Source organism: Schistocerca americana, chromosome 9 (assembly GCF_021461395.2).
Source record: "Schistocerca americana isolate TAMUIC-IGC-003095 chromosome 9, iqSchAmer2.1, whole genome shotgun sequence".
Taxonomy (NCBI): Eukaryota; Metazoa; Arthropoda; class Insecta; order Orthoptera; family Acrididae; genus Schistocerca; species Schistocerca americana.
Genome location: NC_060127.1, coordinates 150,271,300 through 150,297,382, shown reverse-complemented (window position 1 = coordinate 150,297,382; position 26,083 = coordinate 150,271,300). Strand labels below are relative to the sequence as shown.

General features: G+C 45.0%; 1 protein-coding gene across 1 annotated transcript; it reads right to left on the bottom strand.

The window, feature by feature from the left end:
* Positions 1 to 421: 421 nt before the first annotated feature.
* LOC124550760 (cilia- and flagella-associated protein 251-like) lies at positions 422 to 24,677 on the bottom strand. Its single transcript, XM_047125482.1, has 4 exons — positions 24,654 to 24,677; positions 12,031 to 13,050; positions 9,379 to 9,432; positions 422 to 436 (listed from the first exon to the last, which is right to left on the bottom strand). The coding sequence occupies exons 1-4, from the start codon at positions 24,675 to 24,677 to the stop codon at positions 422 to 424; spliced, it is 1,113 nt and encodes a 370-aa protein (XP_046981438.1).
* Positions 24,678 to 26,083: the final 1,406 nt, after the last annotated feature.

Below are 26,083 nucleotides of genomic sequence, written 5' to 3'. Positions count from 1 at the left end.
CTGCTACCACAAAATTCGAGGCGCTTCTTTTTGTCATTGGGGTTGAGACCCCGCACGAGTTGTAATCGGCAGGGCTTGTACAGGAAACGCCGTCTCGGAACTTTCCATAGAGTTGGTTGGGGGTATTCAAAGTTCTCGAGGGGTCTATTGGTAGACTTACTGGGACTGCGCACAAAAAGTTCTTGAATCCGTCGGACATCATCCTCTGACAAAAGCGGTCGGCTTGTGTTTTTTCCTTTGCACAGACTCCGTCTGTTTAAATGGTTTAAACCAATGGCTAATGCTTTTGCGAGTTGCTGGTTGAACACAGAATTTGGTATGAAATGCCTGCAACACTGCAATTTGCGACTCACTTTCCGCAGACTAAAGAACGTAGAAAACTTTGTGCTCCAGTCGCCATCTCACTCAAAACTGACAGTTATTATGTAGCATATGGCTAATACAGACACATCATAAAATTAAATTACATATACATATGTACAGGTTGACACACAAGAAACTTAAGTTTGTCTTTACAACTGATTATCCAGTCCTTCAATCCAGTGCACTGCATCTACAGTTGCTAGCACGAAGTCCTCTTCAGCAACGTGATAGGCTTGAATCCTGCATTCACTGACAATGTGGTGAACAGTCTGGTATGGGGCCCTGCAGTCACAGGCTGGATTAGGCAGCTTCTTCCACTTAGAAAGCATCCCTGCATCGGTCATGGCCGGTACGGATTCTGTTGAGGGTAGTGCAGGTCTTGCGTGGTAGGTCGAATCCACTTGGAAGTTTAGCACCTGAGAAGAGGTTATGCAGGGGCACATCTGTCAATGCTTCTCACCGACCTTTACATTCTTCAAGAGGTTTGAAATCCTTAGCAACCATGTCAGCAGCATCGTACAGAGTTGGATGGCGTGATTTCAATCTCTTGCGATTTAAAAGTGGCAGGTCGCTATGCACAGGTAGGTTAGAATTCCTGGAGATCTTGTGGAATTCTCTCATAAGGGCAATACATCTGCGTAGATAAGGAGGAATTATACCGGTTAATAGTGGAAGCCAATAAACTGGAGTAGATCTGATTCCGCCAGATATTATGCCCATAGTCGTATTCAGCTGGGTATCAACAATGCTTGGATGACTGTTCATCCAAACAGGTGCACAATACTCTGTACTTGAGTTCACCAAGCCCAGAGCTGAAGATCCCCAGGTAGTTCCTCATAGCTTATGGAGGATGTTTAGAGTCATCATCTTTTGAGCTAAGTTAAGGTGTTTTTTGTAGCACAGTGTACTGCCCAGGATGACACCAAGATATTTTGGGTTCCAATTATGATGAAGAATTCTGCCTCTGGAACTTACTTCCAGTTTTACGTTCGCCAACCGATTATTTAAATGGAAGACACACACTTCTGGCTTACTCACACTGAGTTGGAGTCTCCAGATTTTGAAGTAATTATCTAATGCAGACAGGTCATTGGTTAGAATCTCTTCTGTTGTATTCATTTCCTGGTGTCGTACTGCTACAGCCAAGTCATCGGCATAGCAGTATTTTCTGGACGAAGTGTCAGGTAGATCAGATAGATATAGGTTGAACAGTAAGGGTGAGAGAACTGATCCTTGGGGCAATCTGTTGTTCAGCTTCCTCTCCTTACTTGAGATTACCTGGAACTTCCGGTCGCTTAAAATGCTGTTAATCAATCGAGCCATCGTTCTGCAGAGTATGATGGGGAGAAATTTGTAGATAAAGCCTTCCCCCCACACAGTGTCGATGGCGGCCGTTAGATCAACAAATGCCATAGATGATTCCTGCTTCATTTGGTAACCTGACACTCTGAAGGATGTGAGAGACAATACTTGGTCACAGCAGCTACGCCCTGGTCTGAAGCCTGCCTGATCAACTGGAACGTTCTCTAAGATAGCGCTACTTATTCTGTTATATACTAGCCTTTCAAAAAGCTTGTAGCAGCAGCTAAGTAGGACAATGGGGCGATAGCTTTCTCCATGTTGCTGGGTTTGCCAGGTTTCAGGACAGATATTATCTTAGACTTTTTAAACTCCAATGGAAGTTGACCAGTCAGCAGGATGTCAGTGAAGAAATCTGCCAGCCATTTCTTAGCTTTTCATCCCATATGGATCAGGAATTCTGGATGGATAACATCGAATCCAGGGGCCTTAAGAGGTTTGAGATCCTTCAGTCCTGAGTTCATGTCTGAAACTGTGACGGGATGGGTATACTCAGATGAGGGAGATGCCTTCTTTTTCAGGTTACGTAGCTGTCGTCTGATATGTCTTGCGTGTTTCTTGGCAGGAGGCACTCTTGAGGTAGTAATGATGTGGGAAGCAATTTGGTCTTGTGTTACTTTGGAAATTTTCTGCATGATGGTGCACTTCCTCCGTTTTCTTAGACTCCAAGCTTTCCTGCGCGAGTGGATAAAGTCCATATTTTCGACTGTGTCTGCCCATTTCTGCCCCCAAGACATGTCCAAGTTGGACAATAGTTCCATAGTTATCTCTGGGTCACCACTTTGTTGGAAGTGTTGATACAGTATTTCACTTTCATCATTCCATCCTGGAACATATTCTTTTCAGTATCCTCTTGGGATAAACTTTTTAGCTGTTGCTGTTACTGCAGAATTAAAGCGTTGATAGTTCTTATGTGATAGAGGTATCCAGCGAATGATCTTATCCAGTCCTGTTGAAAACTTCGCCCAGTCAGCTTTCTCGAAATTCCACCGAGCATGCGGGGTTGATCGTATGACTGGAACTGTGCAGCCAATTTGTATTATTACAGGTCTGTGTTGGCTGTGAGGAAAGGCATCTATCACTTCCCTTGTGGCGTTGATGAGAGAGCCACTTTCATTGCAGTTAACAAAGCGTAAGGCAGGATTTGAATCCTTGCCCCAAGCTGCTGGCCTGAAAGTGGCTTGATCTTTGGCATCAAACACTAGATGAAGATTATTCTCTTCAACTCATTCTACAAGCATGCTCCCATATTCAACATTTTGAGAGTACTTCCAAAGTTCGTGGTGACTATTTAAGTCTCCTATGTAAATTGCAAGATGTTCTGCTGTGTGTAGGCCAAGATCGGGCCATGTTGTTTTGGGTGGTTTGTAAACATTTGTAATAGTAATACCGTGCAATTGTATGACAACTGTATGTATATCTGCCTCCACACTTACAGAAATCAGTGCAGCTTCGTCTATGTTGCTACGGACATACATAGCAATTCCATACACCTCGTGGTTACACCAAATGCAGAATATCCAGGAATTAGACCTCGGACGCGAGAGATTAGCCGAGCGGTCTAAGGCACTGCAGTCATGGACTGAGCGGCTGGTCCCGGCGGAGGTTCGAGTCCTCCCTCGGGCATGGGTGTGTGTGTTTGTCCTTAGGATAATTTAGGTTAAGTAGTGTGTAAGCTTAGGGACTGATGATCTTAGCAGTTAAATCCCATAAGATTTCACACACATTTGAACATTATTTTCAATTCGACCTCGGCTTCGGAATATTTCTCCGTTGGAAACGAGTTTCCCTAATTGCAACGACATCGGTGTTTTCCAGCAAACATTTTTAGATGTAGTCACACTTTGCCCTGCTAATGCTTTCGATATTCAGTTGGAGTCTGATAGTTGGTCCAATGTTTCTTGTTAATCGGCTCTTAAAAGAACTGTTTCTGCTATTTACTTGATATTGCCAGGAGATCCTATGGATAGTCTGCCTGCCTGCAATCACTGTTGTTCAATTAGCACCACCCAGGAGGCACGTGTAGGGTATTCTAAGGTTAAACCTATGGACGTGAGCAACGCTACCTCCCACAACTGACAGTGAAACGGAATAAAGGCCCTACCGCCGCGCGATCTCTACCGTCCGCTTCTGAAGCCATATTTGTTCAATTTATCCGATAAAAGAATAATCTTCTCCGTTAGAGATTTCCGTTACGACCCGCCACGTGGTGCATAGTTTCAAACTGCAACCGCCGAGAAAGCTAATAGAGGGAGTTGTGGACAGTTTTTGCTATTGCTCATCATTTATGCTAGCGTGTGTCGACGTTCAACAACTTATAGAAAATTTAGTAACGAGTGTAGCTTTTTCTAAGATGAATCGTTTTGTGTTCAAGCACTTCACGCTGGAGATACCAGCCACAAGTCCTGCTCGATGCCAGCCACTGTACAAAGAAAATCTGCATAGAGAAATATTTACGATGTTTGCATTTCAGTGATAACTTAGTGCATGTGTATGTATCAGCATAGTAGTGTAGTGACCACGTGCTCTCCAAGATTTTCCTTCCCCCCCACAGGACGATGCAAATCAAAGGCAACACGGTTTGTAATTCAAAGGAGAAATAATCTATGTGCATAGTTACGTAATCTTTGTCCACAGTTAAATGAAAATTCAAAGCAGAATTAGTGAAATGTGTTCAAAAGATTGTGAAGAAGTAACTTTGATAATTTTTGTCTAATATTGGTTAAAATAAAATTAACTTTGTTTTTCGAAGTAATTTCCGTTCTTGGCTTGCTCATTTAAACCATACCTAAGGAAAGAGAATCATATTAATCACGCTGCCCCTTTACTAAAATTGGCGCAAGACTAGATTCGTGCAGGATGTAGTTTTCTCTGACCATCCCCAAAATTACAATTGCGTTATCCGTTGCGACATCAAATTCAGTCGATAAGATTGCACTCTGAACTTTGATGAGCCTAAACATCATTTCTAAAGCGGGCAGAATGGTCAGGGAAGGTTACGCTGCCGAGAGAGAAAAAGTGTGCATAAGATCCTTCCCCACAGCAGGCTTATATAAAAATGAATAAAAGTAATCCCTGCTAATAAAATTAAGCAAACTCCCTTCTCAGCCTGCCACAGACAGGGAGAATTAACGACATTTACGATCTAAATACCAGTCGTTGGGAGCTTGCAAGGTGAAATTTCATTTCTTTCGCAACACTGTTTGGTTACTGTATGGCATGATCGCAAAACTGCATTAATGAACGTAAGCTAATAATGTTTATATAAAACCACACAGGTTAAAATACAGTTAACTATCACCAGTGTTCAAAAGTCTTTAAATTGTACCTGCACTTCAAGGTTTAGGCAATTGGACCTGGTCCGTCTTCACGTCCCACTACCATCTCGTTCTGAATCTTTTTTATTTGTTGTGTGTCCACAAGGCTTTATTTTAATGTTTTCATTAATATTATAAATATTTAGTTGGTCCCTAACATCCACATTTCTTATAATTATGGTCTTCCTCTGCAACACGCAACTTTTCTGAGAAATCTCATTTCTGCTGCACATCTCTCAGCGTCCATAACTCGCTTCCATATACTGTAGCAATACAGGCGCAACCATGGTTTTATAAAAGTAGCCGTTACCTTAATTAAAATAGTATTACCGTTTGCACAGTAATGGAGCTGTCGCTTTTTGTGTTTCAGCTTGTGGTCATGAGCCTGTCCGAAGAATCGCACGAACACGAAAGCAGTGCGGGCGAATACGAACCCAGGAACTCGACACCACTCGGCGAATCACTTAAAGAGGGCGATGAGCGAATGCCTGACGTTAAGGCAATGTTCTCGCAATTCAACTCGCGGTTTTTTGACGGTCGGCTGAATGGTGTTGAAGCAGCGTGGAGTTCGCGGTTGACTTCGTAAGTTTCCATTTCATTACCTGACTTGGTGTGCACGAAGGAGAGAAACTGATAGAACAGAAGGGAATCTTACCATTTATTGTTCGCTAGATATTTTCTCGAGCGTCGAATGATCGCTATCAAAGTATATTCTCTACATTGCCTTACACTAACCTCTTCCAAATCTATTCAAATTAAAAATACATATGTAAGGATTCGAATAAAAAAACCTTTCCTTTGGGTGTATATGTTATTTACTGACGAGTCCTCACAGCATCATTACTCAGTACCTCTTCACCAGTTTGTAAAGAAAGATTCGTTCAAGAAACAATCCCTTAGGTTGTGGCTAGACTGTTTCACTGATGCCCTCTTCCAGGAATGCTGCTCCTGGAAGGTACGTAGGAGAACGTCAGTGAAGTCTGTAAGATACGAGAAGAGGCACTGCTCAAAGTAAAACTGTAATGGTGGGTCATGAGAAGCGCGTGGATATCTCAGTGTATAGCGCGCTTGCTTGCTGAAGGTAAAGATAGGTAAAGATCCCAGATTGTTACCTCTGTCCAGCATGCAGTTTTAATCTCTCAGAAAATGTCAGATCAGTACTCTGCTGCAGAGTCAAAGATCTGTTCTGCATTTAATTCGTCATTTTCAAATACTTTGTGCCTTTTTGAATAGGAACTGGCGACAGTGGTACTGTGTTCTGGTTTTTCCAGTTCTGAGAAAATTTCTGCCACTGTATGTCTCGCAATTCATTTAAGTTTTCTTATTCCTGACGCAAACAGCTGGTGTCATAGTTGCCTATAGAAACATTTTATCTGGGTTCCTCCAGCAGTGGCATGCCAAACTGCATGCGAGCAAGTGTCAACTGCATGCGGGCCGAGCCTCGCTCTGTTTCGGCTTTGTTCGGTCCTTCTCGGAAGTACTCGGTAATGCACGACATTTCATTTAGCAAAGCGGTGCGACGTTTTTCGGTCTTCACTGCTTTCTGCAGTTACGCAGAAAATCATGGTGTCAGGTCTGTTTACCTTTTGTTATTTGTTCATGGTATGAAGTAAGTTCACAGCTCCAGTGGCTGCTTGCGCAAATAAATGAGTGGCACTGATACAACAGAAGGATAAGAATTCTCAATAGCGCATAAGTTACATATCTGACTAATACTGCAGATTTGCTGTACAATGACATTACAACACATGCAATTAAGATTTAGCTGATAATGAGACAAAACCTACAACGATCGACAGAGGTATTTATTGTTCAGTACTTCAAAAAGGTCTTTCGGCTAAATTCGCAGGAACGGATCCCCTGACGAAATTGGTGGTACGAATAGTAAGTTTTCTGAAGTCACGTGCATCAATCCATCGTCAGTTCTCGCAGTTCTCGATGGAGTTGGGACATAAGTAATTCCCACTAATGAAACAAATTATTTCAAAGTTTTTCATGAAATTAACTTTCCTTATCATAGTAAGTAGAGAAAAAAGACGAAACTGACAAAAAATAAACAGTCAATTGTTTTAAGATGGTTATTTCACTTTGGAACCACTAGGATATAGTTTTCAATCACTAATGTAGTGTGATACATTTGTATGCAAATTCGCATTTTTTCTAGACACACTCTTACATCTTGAAACTTCCATTGACTCATAATAGTAAAACAATTTACAGTCCCAAATAAGAAACAGAAATGGGCGTAAAATTTAATAAACTTTGTATCAAAACTGCCTCAGTAGTTTCATTTCGAACCCCTTCATAAAAGCAGTAGCACTAACTACTTATAAAAGTAGTAATACGAACTCTAGATTACGTTACAATAACTTCAGATATACTTACTTCAACAATGACATGCTCAATACGGCCACTATAAAAAGAAACAGCATCTCGCAATCTCCTACAATCACGTATCTCCGCGCTGACTGTTATTTCGAATGCTATGTGACTGCGACAATGCACTACATTCGTAGAATTACCTCAATGTACCACTAGATGTCTCTGTCTTCCCACAGCACCGGTGGTTTTCAGCTTTACCTTGCTACTTCACAAAAAAAATGTGAGTCGAAACATTTGAGATGTGGTGCTACAGACGAATGTTGAAAATTATGGGGAATGGTAAAGTAAGGAACGAAGAGGTTCTGCGCAAAATCGGAGAGAAAAGTAATATGTGGAAAACACTGGCAAGAAGAAGGGACGGAATAATAGGTAATCTGTTACGGCATCAGAGGATGATTTCCGTTGCACTAGAGGGTGCTGTAGAGGAAGATAGAGATTGGAATACATAGGTTGAGAGTGTTACTCTGAGATGAAGAGGTTGGTACAGGAGAGGCATTTGTGCTGGGCCGCGTCAAATCAGTCAGAAGACTCGGCTCGCAGAGTGTTGTCAAGGGGCGTGCCTGCAACGAGCTTTGGTTAAGGCAAATGGGGTGCAGAAACGAAAATTTGAACATTCGGAATGGATTAAGACATTGTTAGGTGAGAAACAATTTTTCTGATTTTGTGGGAGTGCAAGTAAAAGAACACCGTTTCGTGGAAGGTACAAATTACGACGCATTTCCACAAGCTCATACGCGGTAAAGGAAATGCGAGTTTTGAAGATGCATCGTGGCCTTGGAAGAATTAAAAGGATAACGTTTTGAGGACACTGCCAGTCTTACATCTGCTTTAAAAACCGTTTGTCAAATCAGTTGAAAGCGCCCCTGTGTAGATGCAGTTGGAACACTGATCTCTGTTGTAATCTCCGCTTAAAAGACAAATTCTTTTACGTTACGCTGTCCAGGCGATGTACACTGTTTTCCTCAGGAAAAATTTCCACATGTGCAAAATGAAGTTGCAAATGCGACAAAGTATTTATATCAACATACGTGCGTCAAGGGATCTTCTCGATTGTGGAATTAAACGTCACGATTACGTGAAAACCCTAGTGCAAAAACCTGTGAAATTATTCGCGTCTGTCCACGTGCCGACAGTTCGCACCAGATAAAAGTTGTCTTCAGCGCGCGAAAAATGACAAATGCCGAAAATTTATTTTGTGGCCACGTTATTGAGAAACAAGGAATACGAAATACTCGTATGCAGTGCCACAGCCTTGATATCTAAATGTGGCATTTTGGCAGTTTGAACTGTTCGTCTCTTCACTACCTCAGAGTGCTGGGCTCTTAAATGTGTTTTTTACTTCACGCCCTTTTGTAACTCCTACCCTTTGACCAATAGGATAAAGATCCACCACTAATGTTTGACATGGTTTTTCATCAATTTGCTTCCACATTTCATAGCTCTCGTAGAGTCCACTTCAGTAATCCATAAAAGGAAACCCTTCTGCTCTTAATGAAATTACTGATCCTAGACCTTTGTCGCATACAATTTGTGACGCAGTTGAAAAAATCAACGGAGACCAATAATTCATTGTTCTAAAACTCAGTTTAAGAATCCATACATCCATCCTAATTATAAAAATGGATCTATGTTCCATGTCTCCTCCTAAAATACTAGATCTATTTCAGCCAAACTTGGCACTCATGTTATTGTTTGGTTTGAAATACTGTGGAGGTAAGAACAGCAAACATCCCACTGGGGTGGGATGATGATGTAGCGTGGGAAGGACGAGATGGACGTGTGGGGGTGGGGATGGCGGCGTAGTAGGGGGGGTAGATAGAGAGGGGAGGGAGGTAAGATGGACATAGAGAATGGAGAGAGGGTAGAGGAGGAGGAGAAGGAGGGGGAGGATATGGACAGATATGGACAGATATACAGGGAAGAGGTATATTAGTAGATGGTCAGAATAAATACATACCTGGTCAGTGCCAGGTACACAGAAAGCAAAAATATGTTCTTGTCCTGGTAGATACTAAAAGAAACAGTTCATCATAAAATTTAATGTAATTAATCTTAAATATTTAAATGAAGCTTAATTAAAGCTGTTGATGTTACAGTTCGGAAAAATGAGCACCTTCCATTCATTCTTAACCATCTTCTTCAGGAGTGGTGGTACTTGCACTTTTGAAGGAGGTTCGTGCAGCATTAAAATAAACGAACATTTGCTGGTATGGCGACCAAGGAAGGATCTTGTTGAAACATTGCTCGTAAGTACCTACTTATTGAATTCTAACTCTGACCGTAGTATTAATTCAGTGTCTTCAGGCTGGTCCATTGATCGTGTCCGGGCCAAATATATCACGAAATAAGAATCAAACGGAAAAACTACAAAGAACGAAACTCGTCTAGCTTTAAGGGGAAAACCAGATGGCGCTATGGTTGGCCCGCTAGATGGCGCTGCCATAGGTCAAACGGAAATCAACTGCATTTTTTAAAATAGGAACCCCCATTTTTTATTACATATTCGTGTAGTATGTAAAGAAATACGAATGTTTCAGTTGGACCACTTTTTTCGCTTTGTGATAGATGGCGCTGTCATAGTCACAAACACATGTCTCACAATTTTAGACGAACAGTTGGTAACAGGCAGGTTTTAAAATTAAAATACAGAACATAGGTACGTTTGAACATTTTATTTCGGTTGTTCCAAAGTGATACATGTACCTTTGTGAACTTATCATTTCTGAGAACGCATGCTGTTACAGCTTGATTACCTGTAAATACCACATTAATGCAGTAAATGCTGAAAATGTCAGTCAACCTCAATGCATTTGGCAATATGTCTAACGACTTAAGACATTCTTCTCAACAGCGAGTAGTTCGCCTTCCGTAATGTTCGCACATGCATTCACAATGCGCTGAAGCATGTTGTCAGGCGTTGTTGGTGGATCACAGTAGCAAATATGCTTCAACTTTCCCAACAGAAAGAAATCCGGGGACGTCAGATCTGGTGAACGTGCCGGCCATGGTATGGTGCTTAGGCGACCAATCCACTTGTCATGAAATTTGCTATTCAATACAGCTTCAACCGCACGCAAACGGTGCCGGACATCCATCATGTTGACAGTATATCACCATTCTGTCATGCAGTGAAACATCTTGTAGTAACATCGGTAGAACTTTACTTACGAAATCAGCATACATTGCACCACTTAGATTGACATCGATAAAATGGGGTCCAATTATCCTTCCTCCCATAATGCCGCACCATACGTTAACCCGCAAAGGTCGCTGATGTTCCACTTGTCGCAACCATCGTGAATTTTCCGTTGCCCAATAGTGCATATTATGCCGGTTTACGTTACCGCTGTTGGTGAATAACGCTTCGTCGCTAAATAGAACGCGTGCAAAGAATCTGTCATCGTCCCGTAATTTCTCTTCTGCCCAGTGGCAGAACTGTACACGACGTTCAAAGTTGTCGCCACGCAATTCGTAGTGCATAGAAATATGGTACTGGTGCACTTGATGTTGATGTACCATTCTCGACACGACGTTTTTGAGATTCCCGATTCTCGCGCAATTTGTCTGCTACTGATGTGCGGATTAGCCGGGCCAGCAGCTAAGACACCTACTTGGGCATTTTCATTTGTTTCACATGTGGCTGAACACTTCCTGTTTCCTTGAATAACGTAACTATCCGGCGAACGGTCCGGACACTTCGATGATGTCGTTCAGGAGACCGAGCAGCATACATAGCAAACGCCCGCTGGGCATTTGAATCACAATAGCCATACGTCAACACGATATTGACCTTTTCCGCAATTGGTAAACGGTCCATTTTAACACGGGTAATGTATCACGAAGCAAATACCGCCCGCACTGGCGGAATGTTACGTGATACCACGTACTTACACGTTTGTGACTACTACAGCACCATCTATTACAAAGCGAAAAAAGTGGTCCAACTAAAGCATTCAATTCTTTACGTACTACACGAATATGTAATAAAAATGGGGGTTCGCATTTTTTAAAATGCAGTTGATATCCGTTTGACCTATGGCAGCGCCATCTAGCGGACCAACCATAGTCATCTGGTTTCCCCCTTCAAGCTAGACGAGTTTCGTTCTTTGTAGTTTTTCCGTTTGATTTTTATTTCGTGAGATATTCGGCCCGGTCACGATCAATGGACCACCCTGTATACTGATGTGCCTGTGTTGTTCAGAGGTATGATGCAAAGATTCTTCGGACATGTGTACATGCACTTCTCAACAACACAGCCACTGCAATATGGAGAGGAAAGAAAGATGTCGAAAACACTGACAAGTTGAAGGGACAAGATTAGAGGACCTGTTAAGACATCAGAGAATCCTCCCTGCGGGTCCAGGGGTTAGAATAGGCCCGAGGTATTCCTGCCTGTCGTAAGAGGCGACTAAAAGGAGTCCCTCCCCTCAAGGGGGTAGTTAGCGCCTGCGTCTGGAGACGGACGGTTCCATGACCTATCTTTGCGGTCATTTTGGTTTTTCACTTTTTCTGGTTTCTTCCTTCCTTTGGTTTCTTCCTTCCTTTGGTTTCTTCCTTCCTTTGGTTTCTTCCTTCCTTTGGCTTCATCCTTCCTTTGGCTTCTTCCTACCTTTGGCTTCTTCCTTCCTTTGGCTTCTTCCTTACTTTGTTCTTCTTCCTTACTTTGTTCTTCTTCCTTACTTTGTTCTTCTTCCTTACTTTGTTCTTCTTCCTTACTTTGTTCTTCTTCCTTACTTTGTTCTTCTTCCTTACTTTGTTCTTCTTCCTTACTTTGTTCTTCTTCCTTACTTTGTTCTTCTTCCTTACTTTGTTCTTCTTCCTTACTTTGTTCTTCTTCCTTACTTTGTTCTTCTTCCTTACTTTGTTCTTCTTCCTTACTTTGTTCTTCTTCCTTACTTTGTTCTTCTTCCTTACTTTGTTCTTCTTCCTTACTTTGTTCTTCTTCCTTACTTTGTTCTTCTTCCTTACTTTGTTCTTCTTCCTTACTTTGTTCTTCTTCCTTACTTTGTTCTTCTTCCTTACTTTGTTCTTCTTCCTTACTTTGTTCTTCTTCCTTACTTTGTTCTTCTTCCTTACTTTGTTCTTCTTCCTTACTTTGTTCTTCTTCCTTACTTTGTTCTTCTTCCTTACTTTGTTCTTCTTCCTTACTTTGTTCTTCTTCCTTACTTTGTTCTTCTTCCTTACTTTGTTCTTCTTCCTTACTTTGTTCTTCTTCCTTACTTTGTTCTTCTTCCTTACTTTGTTCTTCTTCCTTACTTTGTTCTTCTTCCTTACTTTGTTCTTCTTCCTTACTTTGTTCTTCTTCCTTACTTTGTTCTTCTTCCTTACTTTGTTCTTCTTCCTTACTTTGTTCTTCTTCCTTACTTTGTTCTTCTTCCTTACTTTGTTCTTCTTCCTTACTTTGTTCTTCTTCCTTACTTTGTTCTTCTTCCTTACTTTGTTCTTCTTCCTTACTTTGTTCTTCTTCCTTACTTTGTTCTTCTTCCTTACTTTGTTCTTCTTCCTTACTTTGTTCTTCTTCCTTACTTTGTTCTTCTTCCTTACTTTGTTCTTCTTCCTTACTTTGTTCTTCTTCCTTACTTTGTTCTTCTTCCTTACTTTGTTCTTCTTCCTTACTTTGTTCTTCTTCCTTACTTTGTTCTTCTTCCTTACTTTGTTCTTCTTCCTTACTTTGTTCTTCTTCCTTACTTTGTTCTTCTTCCTTACTTTGTTCTTCTTCCTTACTTTGTTCTTCTTCCTTACTTTGTTCTTCTTCCTTACTTTGTTCTTCTTCCTTACTTTGTTCTTCTTCCTTACTTTGTTCTTCTCCTTGCCTTCTTCTCCTTGCCTTCTCTGGTCTCCGCCTCGGCGTTTGAGACAGTCTGTCCTTTTTCTCCCCCTTCTTTTTCCTTTTCTTCCTTCCTCCCTGTGCGTGCCTGAAGGCCAACCCACGCGTTCGCACGCGTAGCCGGTGACGGGGTAACGCGTAATTCCCCGCCCTGGGTAGACAAGTAAGGCACGCACGTACCCCTGGTAAAGGCCAGGCCCAGGAAGGGGTGATTACCCGAGCTGACACCTTCCGACCATGTCCATTGGTCCCTCCGTCCGTTTCTCGGGAGGTGTGACCTGAGGTGTAAACATTCACCTAAGGCGGGAGTGCCCTCTGAGAGGGTCCCCACAAGGAAGGAGCGCGCCATCGGAGACGCTGGCAATCATGGGGGATTCCTCCGCAATGGATACCTCTTCTTCTGTCTCGACTTCTGCCCAAAAACGGAAACTTGACCAGCCACCAGTGACAAAAGTACTACCGCCTGCCCCACAGTTCCTTGTAGTTTCTCGATCTGAGGATGGAAAGGATTTTTCGTTATCCAGAAGGGCATAGATGCCATAGCCGGATCAGTCAAGTCTTGTACCAGGTTGCGTAACGGTACCTTGTTACTAGAAACTGAGAGCGCCTTTCAGGCACAAAAACTGCTTCGGGTCACACTCCTGTACACGTTCCTGTCTCACCGCACTTTGAATTCCTATCGTTGTCTGGTGTATACTAGATCACTCGACGGATTGACTGACGAGGAGATTGTCTTTCCTCGCTGAGCAGGGCGTGACGGCCGTCCATAGGGTCAACAATGACCTTGTACCGACCCGGACACATTCCTTGACCTTCGATAGTGTTCAGCTGCCGTCGCGCATCAAAGCGGGCTACGAGGTTATTTCTGTTCGCCCCTATGTCCCGACACCTACGCGCTGCTACCAGTGTCAGCGTTTTAATCACACTCGCCAGTCTTGTTCCAATGCGGCTAAATGTGTCACTTGTGGCAGGGATGCCCATGAGGGTGACTGTCCACCTCCGTCTCCTCGTTGTGTGAACTGTCAGGGTGACCATGCAGCGTCCTCCCGCGACTGTCCTGTCTATAAGGAAGAACGCTGTATCCAAGAAATTCGGGTCAAATAGAAAGTGTCCACCTCGGCTGCTCGCAAGCTATTGGCTAGTAGGAAGCCCACGCTGCTCCCAGCGGGGAAATACAGTACTGTCCTCGCCCCTCCTCGGACTACCAGGGAGGTGGCAACCCAGACATGCGATCTGACCTTCAGCATCACGGTCGTCCGTTCGGCCAGTGCTAAGATCGCCCGGTCGACGTCTCCTCTTCCTCCCATCACCCCTCAGACACAAGCACCTTCATCAGTTTCTGCCAAGACGAAGTCAGATGCACGGGCCTTCAAGAAGGAACTGTCCCGTGCAGACTTCCTACGTACCTCGGACTCCCAGCCATCGACCAGTACTTCCACTAAACGACCTTCCAAGAAGGCTCATAGGAAGCACAGTTCTCCTTCTCCGCCACGGCACATTTCTTCTCCTGCGCCACCCAGCGGTTGCCGCCCCCAGGCCGTCATCCGTTTCGCCTGGCCGCACCGCTGGTAGCCGAACATCTGGCCGTTCACCGGCGAAGGAGGCTCCCCCTCCCGGCCATCTTACCAAGATGGCCGATGAACCAATAGAACCAATGGACGATGACTGTCCGCCTACTGATAGCGGCGGCAGTGCTCACTCGAAGCCAGGCCCTCAGCGGCCGTCGAGATGACCCCTTCTTACATCTTCCTTTTCTTTTTCTTCTTCCGATGGCCCTTATTCACTGGAATATTCGCAGCATTCGCTCCAACCGAGAGGACTTGAAGTTGCTGCTCCGCTTGCACCGTCCGCTCGTCGTAGCCCTCCAGGAAACGAAGCTACGCCCATGCGATCAAATTGCCTTGGCACACTACACCTCTGTGCGTTTTGACCTACCCCCTGTGGCAGGCATTCCGGCTTGTGGAGGGATTATGTTACTGGTACGGGATGATATTTACTACGATCCCATCTCATTGCACACCGGCCTGCAGGCAGTTGCCGTCCGAATTACTGTCCCCACTTTAACATTTTCCATTTGTACCGCTTACGTCGTCTGCCGTTACCAGGGCAGACACGATGCAAATTTTTGCTCAGCTACCTGCACCATTTTTGTTAACTGGAGACTTCGATGCCCACCATCCCCTTTGCGGCTCTCCAGCATCCTGCCCGAGGGGCTCCCTGTTAGCAGACCTTTCCAACCAGCTCAATCTTGTCTGCCTCAATACTGGCGCCCCTACTTTCCTTTCAGACACATCTCACACCTATTCCCATTTAGACCTCTCTATATGTACTACCCAACTTGCACGCCGGTTTGAGTGGTATGCACTTTCAGATACGTATTCGAGCGACCACTTCCCGTATGTTATCCATCTCCTGCATCATACCCCCTCTCCGTGCTCATCTAGTTGGACCATCTCCAAAGCAGACTGGGGGCTCTTCTCTTCCAGGGCGACCTTTCAGGATCAAACCTTCACAAGCTGCGATAGTCAGGTCGCACACCTCACGGAAGTCATTCTCACTGCTGTTGAATATTCCATCCCTCACACTATTCCTTCTCCACGTCGCGTACCGGTCCCCTGGTGGACCGCAGCATGTAGAGACGCTTTACGTGCTCGTCGACGTGCTTTACGCAACTTTAAACGCCACCCTATAGTGGCGAATTGTATCAATTATAAACGATTACGTGCGCAGTGCCGTCGTATTATTAAATAAAGCAAGAAAACCAGCTGGGCTGCTTTCACAAGCACCTTCAACAGTTTTACTCCTTCTTCTGTTGTCTGGGGTAGCCTGCGCCGGCTATCTGGCACTAAGGTCCACTCACCAGTTTCTGGCTTCGTCCTTGTGGCCCCTGAGGATGTCTCCAATGCCTTCGGCCGCTTTTTCGCAGAGGTTTAGAGCTCCGCTCATTACCACCCTGCCTTCCTCCCCCGAAAACAGGCAGAGGAGACTAGGCCACCTAACTTCCGCTCCTCGAATCGTGAAAGTTATAATGCCCCTTTCACCATGCGGGAACTCGAAAATGCACTAGCCCGGTCACGGTCCTCCGCTCCAGGGCCTGATTCTATTCATATTCAGATGCTGAAGAACCCTTCTCCTGCGGGTAAAGGTTTCCTTCTTCGTACTTATAATCGCATCTGGATTGAGGGACATGTTCCCGCATGCTGGCGCGAGTCTATTGTTGTACCGACTCCTAAGCCGGGGAAGGACAAACATTTGCCTTCCAGTTATCGACCCATCTCGCTTACCAGCTGTGTCTGTAAGGTGATGGAGCGAATGGTTAACTCTCGTTTGGTTTGGCTGCTCGAATCTCGACGCCTACTTACCCATGTACAATGTGGATTTCGTAGGCGCCGCTCTGCTGTTGACCATCTGGTTACCTTGTCGACCTTCATTATGAATAACTTCCTGTGGAAGCACCCGACTGCGGCTGTTTTCTTTGATTTGGAGAAGGCTTACGACACCTGTTGGAGGGCGGGCATTCTCCGCACCATGCATACATGGGGCCTTCGCGGTCGCCTCCCTCTTTTTATTCATTCCTTTTTAATAGATCGACAGTTCAGGGTACGTGTGGGTTCTGTCCTTTCAGACACATTTCGCCAGGAGAATGGGGTGCCACAGGGCTCAGTTTTGAGCGTCGCTCTCTTCGCCATAGCGATCAATCCAATAATGGATTGCCTCCCAGCTGATGTATCATGCTCCCTTTTCGTGGACGATTTTACCATCTATTGCAGCGCGCAGCGTACACGTTTCCTGGAGCGCTGTCTTCAGCGTTCTCTTGACCGTCTTTACTCCTGGAGTGTCGCCAATGGCTTCCGTTTTTCTGTCGAGAAGCCGGTCTGTATTAACTTCTGGCGTACAAAGAGTTTCTCCTACCGTCCTTACGACTCGGTCCCGTTGCTCTCCCATTCGTGGAGACAACAAAATTTTTAGGTCTTACATTTGACAGGAAACTTAGCTGGTCTCCACATGTCATATTTGGCTGCCCGTTGTACCCGTTCTCTAAATGTCCTCCGTGTTCTCAGTGGTTTGTCGTGGGGAGCGGATCGAACCGTCCTACTTCGCCTTTATCGGTCGATCGTCCGCTCCAAGCTGGATTATGGGAGCTTCGTATACTCCTCTGACGGCCGTCCATCTTACGCCGCCTCAATTCCATACAACATCGGGGTTTACGTCTTGCGATCGGAGCGTTTTATACTAGTCCCGTCGAGAGTCTTCATGCTGAAGCCGGTGAATTGCCACTCATCTACCGGCGCGATATACTGCGTTGTCAGTTGCCTGTCGGCTACTGTCAATGCCCGACCACCCGTCTTATCGTTCCTTTTTTGACGACTCTCTCGACCGTCAATACGGGTTGTATGTCTCTGTCCTGCTGCCCCCTGGAGTTCGCTTTCGTCGCCTCCTTCAACACCTTCATTTTTCACTCCCTGCAACTTTTTGAGTGGGCGAGAGCCACACGCCACCTTGGCTCCAGGCTCAGGTTCGCGTTCGCTTTGACCTCAGCTCGCTCCCAAACGAGGCTACCCCCGGTTCGGTATACCACTCTCGTTTTGTCGAACTTCGTTCGAAATTCATTAATATAACCTTCATTTATACAGATGGCTCTAAGACCAATGACGGGGTCTGGTGTTCTTTTATTGTCGGGGCACAAAGTTTCAAATACCGGCTCCATGGCCATTGTTCGGTCTTCACAGCTGAGCTCTTTGCCCTCTACCAGGCTGTTCTTTACATCTGCCGCCACCGACATTCTGCTTATGTCATCTGCTCCGATTCCCTGAGCGCCATCCAGAGCCTCAGTGATTCGTATCCGGTTCACCCTTTCGTGCACCGGATCCAACGCTCTCTTCAGCAGCTGGTGGACGACGGCTCTCCGGTTAGCTTTCTGTGGGTTCCTGGCCATGTCGGTATCACTGGGAACGAAGCTGCAGATGCCGCGGCCAAGGTTGCGGTCCTCCAGCCTCGGACAGCTTCTTGTTGTGTCCCTTCATCAGATTGTAGCAGGGTCATTTGTCGGCGCATTTTATCGCTGTGGCATGCCGATTGAGCTGCACTTACGGACAAGAAGCTTCGGGCCTTAAAACCTCTTCCTGCGGCTTGGACGTCCTCCTCACGCCCTTCTCGGCGGGAGGAGGTCGTTTTGGCCCGGTTACGGATTGGACACTGCCGGTTCAGCCATCGCCATCTGCCGACGGCTGCGTCGGCGCCGTTCTGCCCATGTGGGCAATTGCTGACGGTCCGCCACATTTTAACGTCCTGTCCGGATTTTACTACACTGCGTCTTGATCTTGGCCTGCCATGTACTCTGGATGCCATTTTATCGGATGACCCAGGAGCAGCTGCTCGCGTTCTTCGTTTTATCAACTTTACAAACCTGTCTAAGGACATTTGATTATGCTGGTTTTTTTTATCCTCTGCCTGTCTATATCTTTTATAGTACTGTCCCTTTTAGTTGCTGTTTTAACCTTGTGCCTCGCGGTGCAATTCTAGTCTGGGCGCTAATGACCATTGAAGTTGTGCGCCCTACAACCACAAAAAAAAAAAATCATGGAATGACTTCCATGGTACTAGAAGGAGCTGTATAGGACAAAAATTGTAAAGGAAGACAGAGACTGGAATACATCTAGCAAATAATTGAGAACGTGGGTTGCAAGTGCTACTCTGAGGTAAAGAGGTTGGCGCAAGAGAGGAATTCGTGGTGGGCCGTATCAAGCCAGTGAGAAGACTGATGCCCAAAAATAACTTGGAAATGAAATCTTGTAGTGACAGCGCGTTTTCACTCACAGTTGCCTAAATTTTGTTTTCGAAACTATGGCAAAGACTTCTGTCACTGGTTGGGTTTCGTTTTATTAGAGTTTCTCTTATTTGATATTGTCTCTATTTAGCAAAGGCGGATGCACTTAAGTCGACTGTAACCGCCGAGCGGTCTAGGGCGGTGCAGTCATGGACTGTGCGGCTAATCCCGGCGGAGGTCCCTCGGGCATGGGGGTGTGTGTTTGTCCTTAGGATAATTTAGGTTAAGTAGTGTGTAAGCTTAGGGACTGATGACCTTAGCAGTTAAGTCCCATAAGATTTCACACACATTTGAACATTCTACCATAACCGTTGGGTTTTCCAACTGCGTAGCCAGATCTGACCTGCACTCAACATGTCTCATCTTTAACGTCTACCAAACCTCTAAGGTGATGCCACCGCAAAGCTCGTCCGGCCAACATTTCCTCCTCAATGTCGAAATTCGGTTTCATGCCTGTCCCAATACTCGCCGATTCGGCTGCTAACGTCATAATGGGCGGCGAACACACGGCCGGGTCTGTTCTCTCTTTCTTGAACCTTATCCCGCGGTTATGCAGGGTAGGCCACGGTTAAGCGGATGTGGCACGATAATGTAAGGGGTGGCCGGATGTCTTTCCTGTCGCCACCCTGTACCCCCAGGACGGAATTAGTTTACCCCACTTGTCTGTGGCTAGTGTAAGCCATGGAAGTGTGTGAATGTCTTCAGATGTCTGTGAGCCGTGTGACTGAGGTGGAACGTGGGGACCAGCCCAGTATTCACCTACCAGAATGTGGAAAGCCGCCTAAAGACCATACCCAGGCTGGCCGGCACATCGGCACTCGTCGTTAATCCGCCAGGCAGATTCGATCTGAGGCTGGCGCCCCTACCCGAATCCAGGAAGCAGCGCTTTAGCGCTCTCGGTTACCCTGGCGGGTTATGTTATTATTCATAGCCATTTCCGGGATGTACCGTCTCACCATGAAAGCTTTCCGCTAGTAAATAATCACAATTTAATCAATTTTCAGCAATCGAAGTATTTTATTGGTAGTAGAGCTCACATCCATCAGTTTTTATTTTTAGTTATGACTGCACTGTGCAATCAATACAACTACATTATGACTGTGAAACTAGTGAAAAAACACGTTCGCAGCACTTTCGCGGCGCACTCCGCCCGCGGCGCTCTCCGCCCTATTTTCGTAATGGGTAAAGTGGATTTCTTAAACTGTGAGTCTGTCGGGTATGGAATTGCAGTCAGAACTGTACGTCGAAGCCATAGCTGCCTGTACCACAGCGTGCCGCAGCCACCGGCAGGAGGGGTCACAAGGCTTCGGTCGACCGGGCATGCCCGACTGGTGGGTACAAAGAATGCTGTGACCTGCCGGCTCTGCCCACAGCCATGGAGCAAGTCCCAGAAGTGGTGCCCGGGCACCCTTTGGGTGGCTGAATAGCAAAGTAACCAGTATGTTGACTGAGTAGTGACAGAAGCGGACGTGTATGTTCCATAAGAAGTTTCAATATGCCACGTGTTTGAGCTGGGCAATATCCCCTCCAATCGCCGACCACCTCTCTGTCCTCTGAGCATCTGGTATGCCTGGCACACAGATACCTTGATATGTGCATGCAATTACAGGCATGGCCTGCTTCTCTTCCAGCCGGCACAGTCATGACTCGCCAGTTGGTGGACAGCGCCTGATTTGCGATTGCGAGAGTGTATGTTTGGAAGGTTTCTTGCCAGATATGTTTAGTGTAAGGTGTAAACATTGCGGTGGAGCAATCTATTTGCGTCTCAAACCTCTAATATACATTGAATCGCAAAAAGAAGCTTACATAGGTGAAATGGGCTTCCACGGTTTGTTAATACCACCCAAGGGTGAATGACGGAAGGTGTGGACCAAAGGAATTTGAGGCACTTCATTCACTGTTGATTTTTTTATAACACACTTCTTTATTAATAACATTGATAATACTTTTAAAAGGAAACAACACAACAGACCTTGTAAATTACCTAACTGCATAAGTGAACTACTAAAAATAATCGTTAATGTTTACGAACACAATAAACTTCAACTCACAAATAGTACTCAGTTGTTTACTAATTAAATGTCTGTTCAAGGCAATTTCACCACATAATCAACACAACTTGAAACCAGCATTCAATACACTTCCTTGCTATTAAATGTCTGCATAAGTTAATGGCCATACATAGTAACCTCTGAACAACAATTCAATTGACCTAAAAAAAGACAACCACCTAAACATGTTTACAGAATTATGGGAAAGAAACGCATATACACCTTCTGTTTAGCAAATGAACCACTTTCGGCCTGAGCGACCAACCACATAAGTCGTTCTCATTACCCACACAGAGACACTCCGAGGTACTGGAAGCAAAACATACAAAGGCACGGTTTCCCAGGCTGCAAGCCGTAAGAAACCAGTCAACACGCTCCCGCCACCATGTACAGGAAGACGTCGGGCTTGTAAACAACGCCCGCTACGGTGGGCGGGCGCGACTACGTAACTGCTTGCTACAGTGGGTCGGTTCCTCCCGCAGCCTCTGCGAAGACCGGTGGCGAAATTAATTAAATTATCACCACCTGTGGCACAAAGGGCAAGCAACTCACCAACGTAATAAGGACATAAATTATTTGCATATACAACGTGTCCAAAACATCTGTCTATCCACTACTTCCAGCACCTCAGAGGACACCACTTAACACACTGACTTCAGCGCAAAACCACATAAACTTCGTGCATGAGCGGACTACCCTTAAAATAAGGAGTATTAACTTAACATACAACTTCTAAATCTCCGGGTGACTGGCCTGGACTCGTGAAATGGATCTATCAACACATCATCATGGCCGATAAACCGCCTCCGCTCTCCACTTGCGAGGCACAAATAGGATATGTCCTGCAACACTCTGATTAAAATATCTAAAACAGTGTTCGTTACAAGATTAACACTGTGTCACAGGGAAACATTAATCAGAAACAGACATCGGTTCGTTACAATAAACGCACAAATTACGTGGCTGAAAAACCACAACCAAGTCAGTGGCACACAAGAATGTCAGTAGTAGTAAGGCCCTTTATCATTTTCCCATTCAGAGGGGCGTAAAACAATAACTCTTAAGCAGAGAAGTTGTTGTCAGTCACTGACAACAACTAAGTTTTTAAATGCAGAACACAAGTCCTCACAGGATAAACGCGGCCTTACGCAATGGACTCCTAATAGTAAGGTCAAGCGTCCAAAGCACACTGCTCAATAAATACACCACACCCAGTAATCGCCAGAACGATGGACACTGAGAACAAAATGCTGCTTATATCCAAACCAACTGTGCTCGCAATGGCATCACATGAGTCACAGAGCCATAGAGACGAGAATGCAGTCACTAGAAGCAAACGGTAAATCCATCATAAACAAGGAAGCAGCATGTTCCCGACAGCATCGGCGCCTCTACCCACCAAGTCCGCCGCAAACGCCCAAGCACAATCAGGCAACGTGACAAACTTTCCTCTTGCCTCGCCGACTTCTCCACGAGGGGGCGCCACTTGCCTCTTTCCTCCGCGATACAGTCATAATATTATACGCGGTACGTTCGATAGATCAAACCCGAGCTACCACGGCGGCTCAATAGGCATCCGTATTTAAACACAGAGAGATGTAAACGGGCAGAATACAGCACTGCGGTGGGCAACTATTGCATAAAACAAATTTCTGGAGTAGTTGTTAGATCGGTTACTGCTGCTGCAATAGTAGGTTATCAAGATTTATGTGAATTTGAACGTGGTGTTACAGTTGGTGCATGAACGATGGGATACAGCATCTCCGACGTAGCGATGAAGGGATTTTCCCATGGGACCATTTCACGAGTGTACCGTGAATATCAGGAATCCGTCAAAACATCAAATCTCAGACATCGCTGCGGGTGGAAAAATATCTTGCAAGAACGGGACCAACGACGACTGAAGAGAATTGTTCAACGTGACAGAAGTGCAATCCTTCTGCAAATTGCTGCATATTTCAATGCTACCCCATCAACAAGTGTCAGCGTGCGAACCATTTAATGAAGCGTCATCGACTGGGCTTTCGGAGCTGAAGGCCTACTCGCGTATCCTTGACGACTGCACGATATAAAGCTTTACGCCTCGCCTGGGCCCATCAACACCAACATTGGACTGTTGACGACTGGAAACATATTGACTGGTCGGACGAGTCTCGTTTCACATTGTATCGAGCGGAGGGACGCGTAAGGGTATCGAGACAACCTCATGAATCCATGAACCCCGCATGTCAGCAGGTGGAGGCTCTGTAATGGTGTGGGGCGTGTGCAGTTGGAGTGATATGGGACCCTTGATACCTCTACATACGATTCTGACTGGTGACAAGTGCATAAACATCCTGTCTGATCACTTACATCCATTCATGTCCATTATGTATTCTGACAGACTTGGACATTTCCAGCAGGACAATGCGAGACCCTACATGTCCAGAATCGCTACAGAGTTGCTCCTGGAAAACTCTTCCGAATTTAAACGCTTCCGCTGGCCACCAAACTCCCCTGACATGAACCTTATTGAGCATATCTGGGATGCCTCGCAACGTGCTGGTTAGAAGAGATCTTCATCCCTACAGTACGCCTACGGATTTATGGAAGCCCTGCAGGATTCCTGGTGTCAGCTACATCCAGCACTACTTCAGACATTAGACGAGTCCATGCCACGTCGTGTTGCGGCATTTCTGCGCTCTCACACTGTTCCTACACAATATTAAGTAGGAGTACCAGTTTCTTTGGAGGAGGAAAGGGTCCCGTATTTATTTTCGTTTCGTATAAAACACAAGCTGGTTTCATCGCATGGTATTCTGTGGACTCATACCTATTTGTTACTGCTTCTGAATCCGAATGTAAACTTCTCGATTTGAATGCGTTGCAAGTATATTGCTCGATATCCGCGTTTTTTAGTTTGCATCCGTTTATCGCGTTTAACGGAGGCCTCCGATATTTTCATTGAGGAGAATGATTCTGATACGCTGATTTCTGCTAAAATGTATTGTTTGTGGTAAGTGTGAAAACCGACGTTGGAAGTCTCATGGTTAACGGTGTAATTACGGGATCGAACGCTACGGTCGCAGGTTCGAATCCTGCCTCGGGCATTGCTTTGTGTGATGTCCTTAGGTTAGTTAGGCTTAAGTAGTTCTAAGTTCTAGGTGACTGATGACCTCAAATGTTAAGTCCCATAGTGCTCAGTCATTTGAACCATTTTTGAACGGGATCGAAGGAAGTAGGTTCGCGTCCCCAAGTATGTTCTGCAATATTTGATGTTACTTAAATACAAATGAGCACGCTCTCAGTAAAGAGTTTCTTCGACTTTTTGATTTGTGTCTGACTAGAAAAAGGATGAAATTGCTGTGAACGAAATGACCAGTTTGTCTCAAATACTTGAGATTTCAGTTTGTGTGGTTAGGCAAGAACCTAAGAGGACAGCTTCAATCGCTGCGAGTGAAATATTCAGCTGGTAATTCCGGGGTTTCCGACCGTCCACCCACAGACAAGAGAAGCTGGTGGCAGTGTCCCACGTTGGTGACACGTACGCATAGCTTGCTCGTACACGGCATTTTGACGTCACTTCCGAGGAAGCCTTGTGTGTATGTAATTCGTCCCTTCACTTAACACATATCAGACGCGAAAAGAGAACCAAAGGCGGAAGAAACGGTACGTCGCAGTTGGCTAAGTCAAGCGGTACACTTATAAAGCAACTTAAAACTACCATCAAGGCTTTTTCTTTTTTTTTTTTTTTTTTTTTTTTTTTTTTTTGACGCGTAAGGTAAAATACTCCGCCAGTTTCTACCTTGATTCATGTAGAAGATAAGACTTTCGCAATCCTTTAGAAACAAATTACAATGAAATGAACTCCCTTAGCTGCTTACAGGCGGTGACATACGTCAACGGGGACAGATGAAAATTTGTGCTTCGACCGGGACTCGAACCTGGGATCTCCTGCTTACATGGCAGACGCACTATCTATTTTTTGAATCTCATTTTGTTCGCTTTTGTTCGTTGCTTCTGCTCAGGGTGGACGTCGTAAGACATCCGTTGAAGTTCGTTTGTTGATCGATTAACTCAGTTTTTTTATTACAGAGGGCAGCTAACCCTCTGACCGAACACGCTGAGCTACCGTGCCGGCAACCATCTAAGCCACCGAGGACACAGAGGATAGCGCGATTGCAGGGATTTATCTCTGGCACGCCTCTCGCGAAACCCACATTCTCAACGTATTGTCCCGCACTACATTCGTAGTGCCTTCTCCCATTATATTTATTACTCGCGGCGCGTTGCCGATTCCCGTAAGAGTTCGGGCACTGTTTGTGCGTTCGCACAGAAGGAGAAGAAGAAGAAGAAGAAGATGGCCAAGTGGCCGGTGAGCCTTAACTGTATATACTAAGATGGTATCTGTTCTTTCGGACATGTCCGAAAGAACAGATACCATCTTATATATATATATATATATATATATATATATATATATATATATATATATATATATATATATATATATATATAAACAACCTGTATTTATGTTGTGGTCTTCAGTCCGAAGACTGGTTTGAGGCAGCTCTCCATGCTACTGTCTCGTGCAAGCCTCATCCCCGAACAAATAATGCACCACACACCCTTCCGAACCTGCTTGCTGTATTCATCTCTTGGACTCTATTCAAAATTTTGACACTCTCTTCCCTCAAATACTGAATCAGTGATCGCATGATGTCTCAGAACGTATCACGTCAACCGATCTTCTTTCACTCAAGTTTTCCGCAATTTTGTTCAGTAGCTCCTCGTTAGTTATGTGGCCTATCTATCTAACCTTCAGCATTTTTCTGTAGCAACACATTTTAAAAGCTTCTTTTCTTCTCCTACCTTAACTGTGTACCGTCCACGTTTCACTCAAAGAGTAGACTACTCACCAGACAAATACCTTCAGAACAGACTACCTAAAATTTAAGTCTAGAACCGATGTTAACAA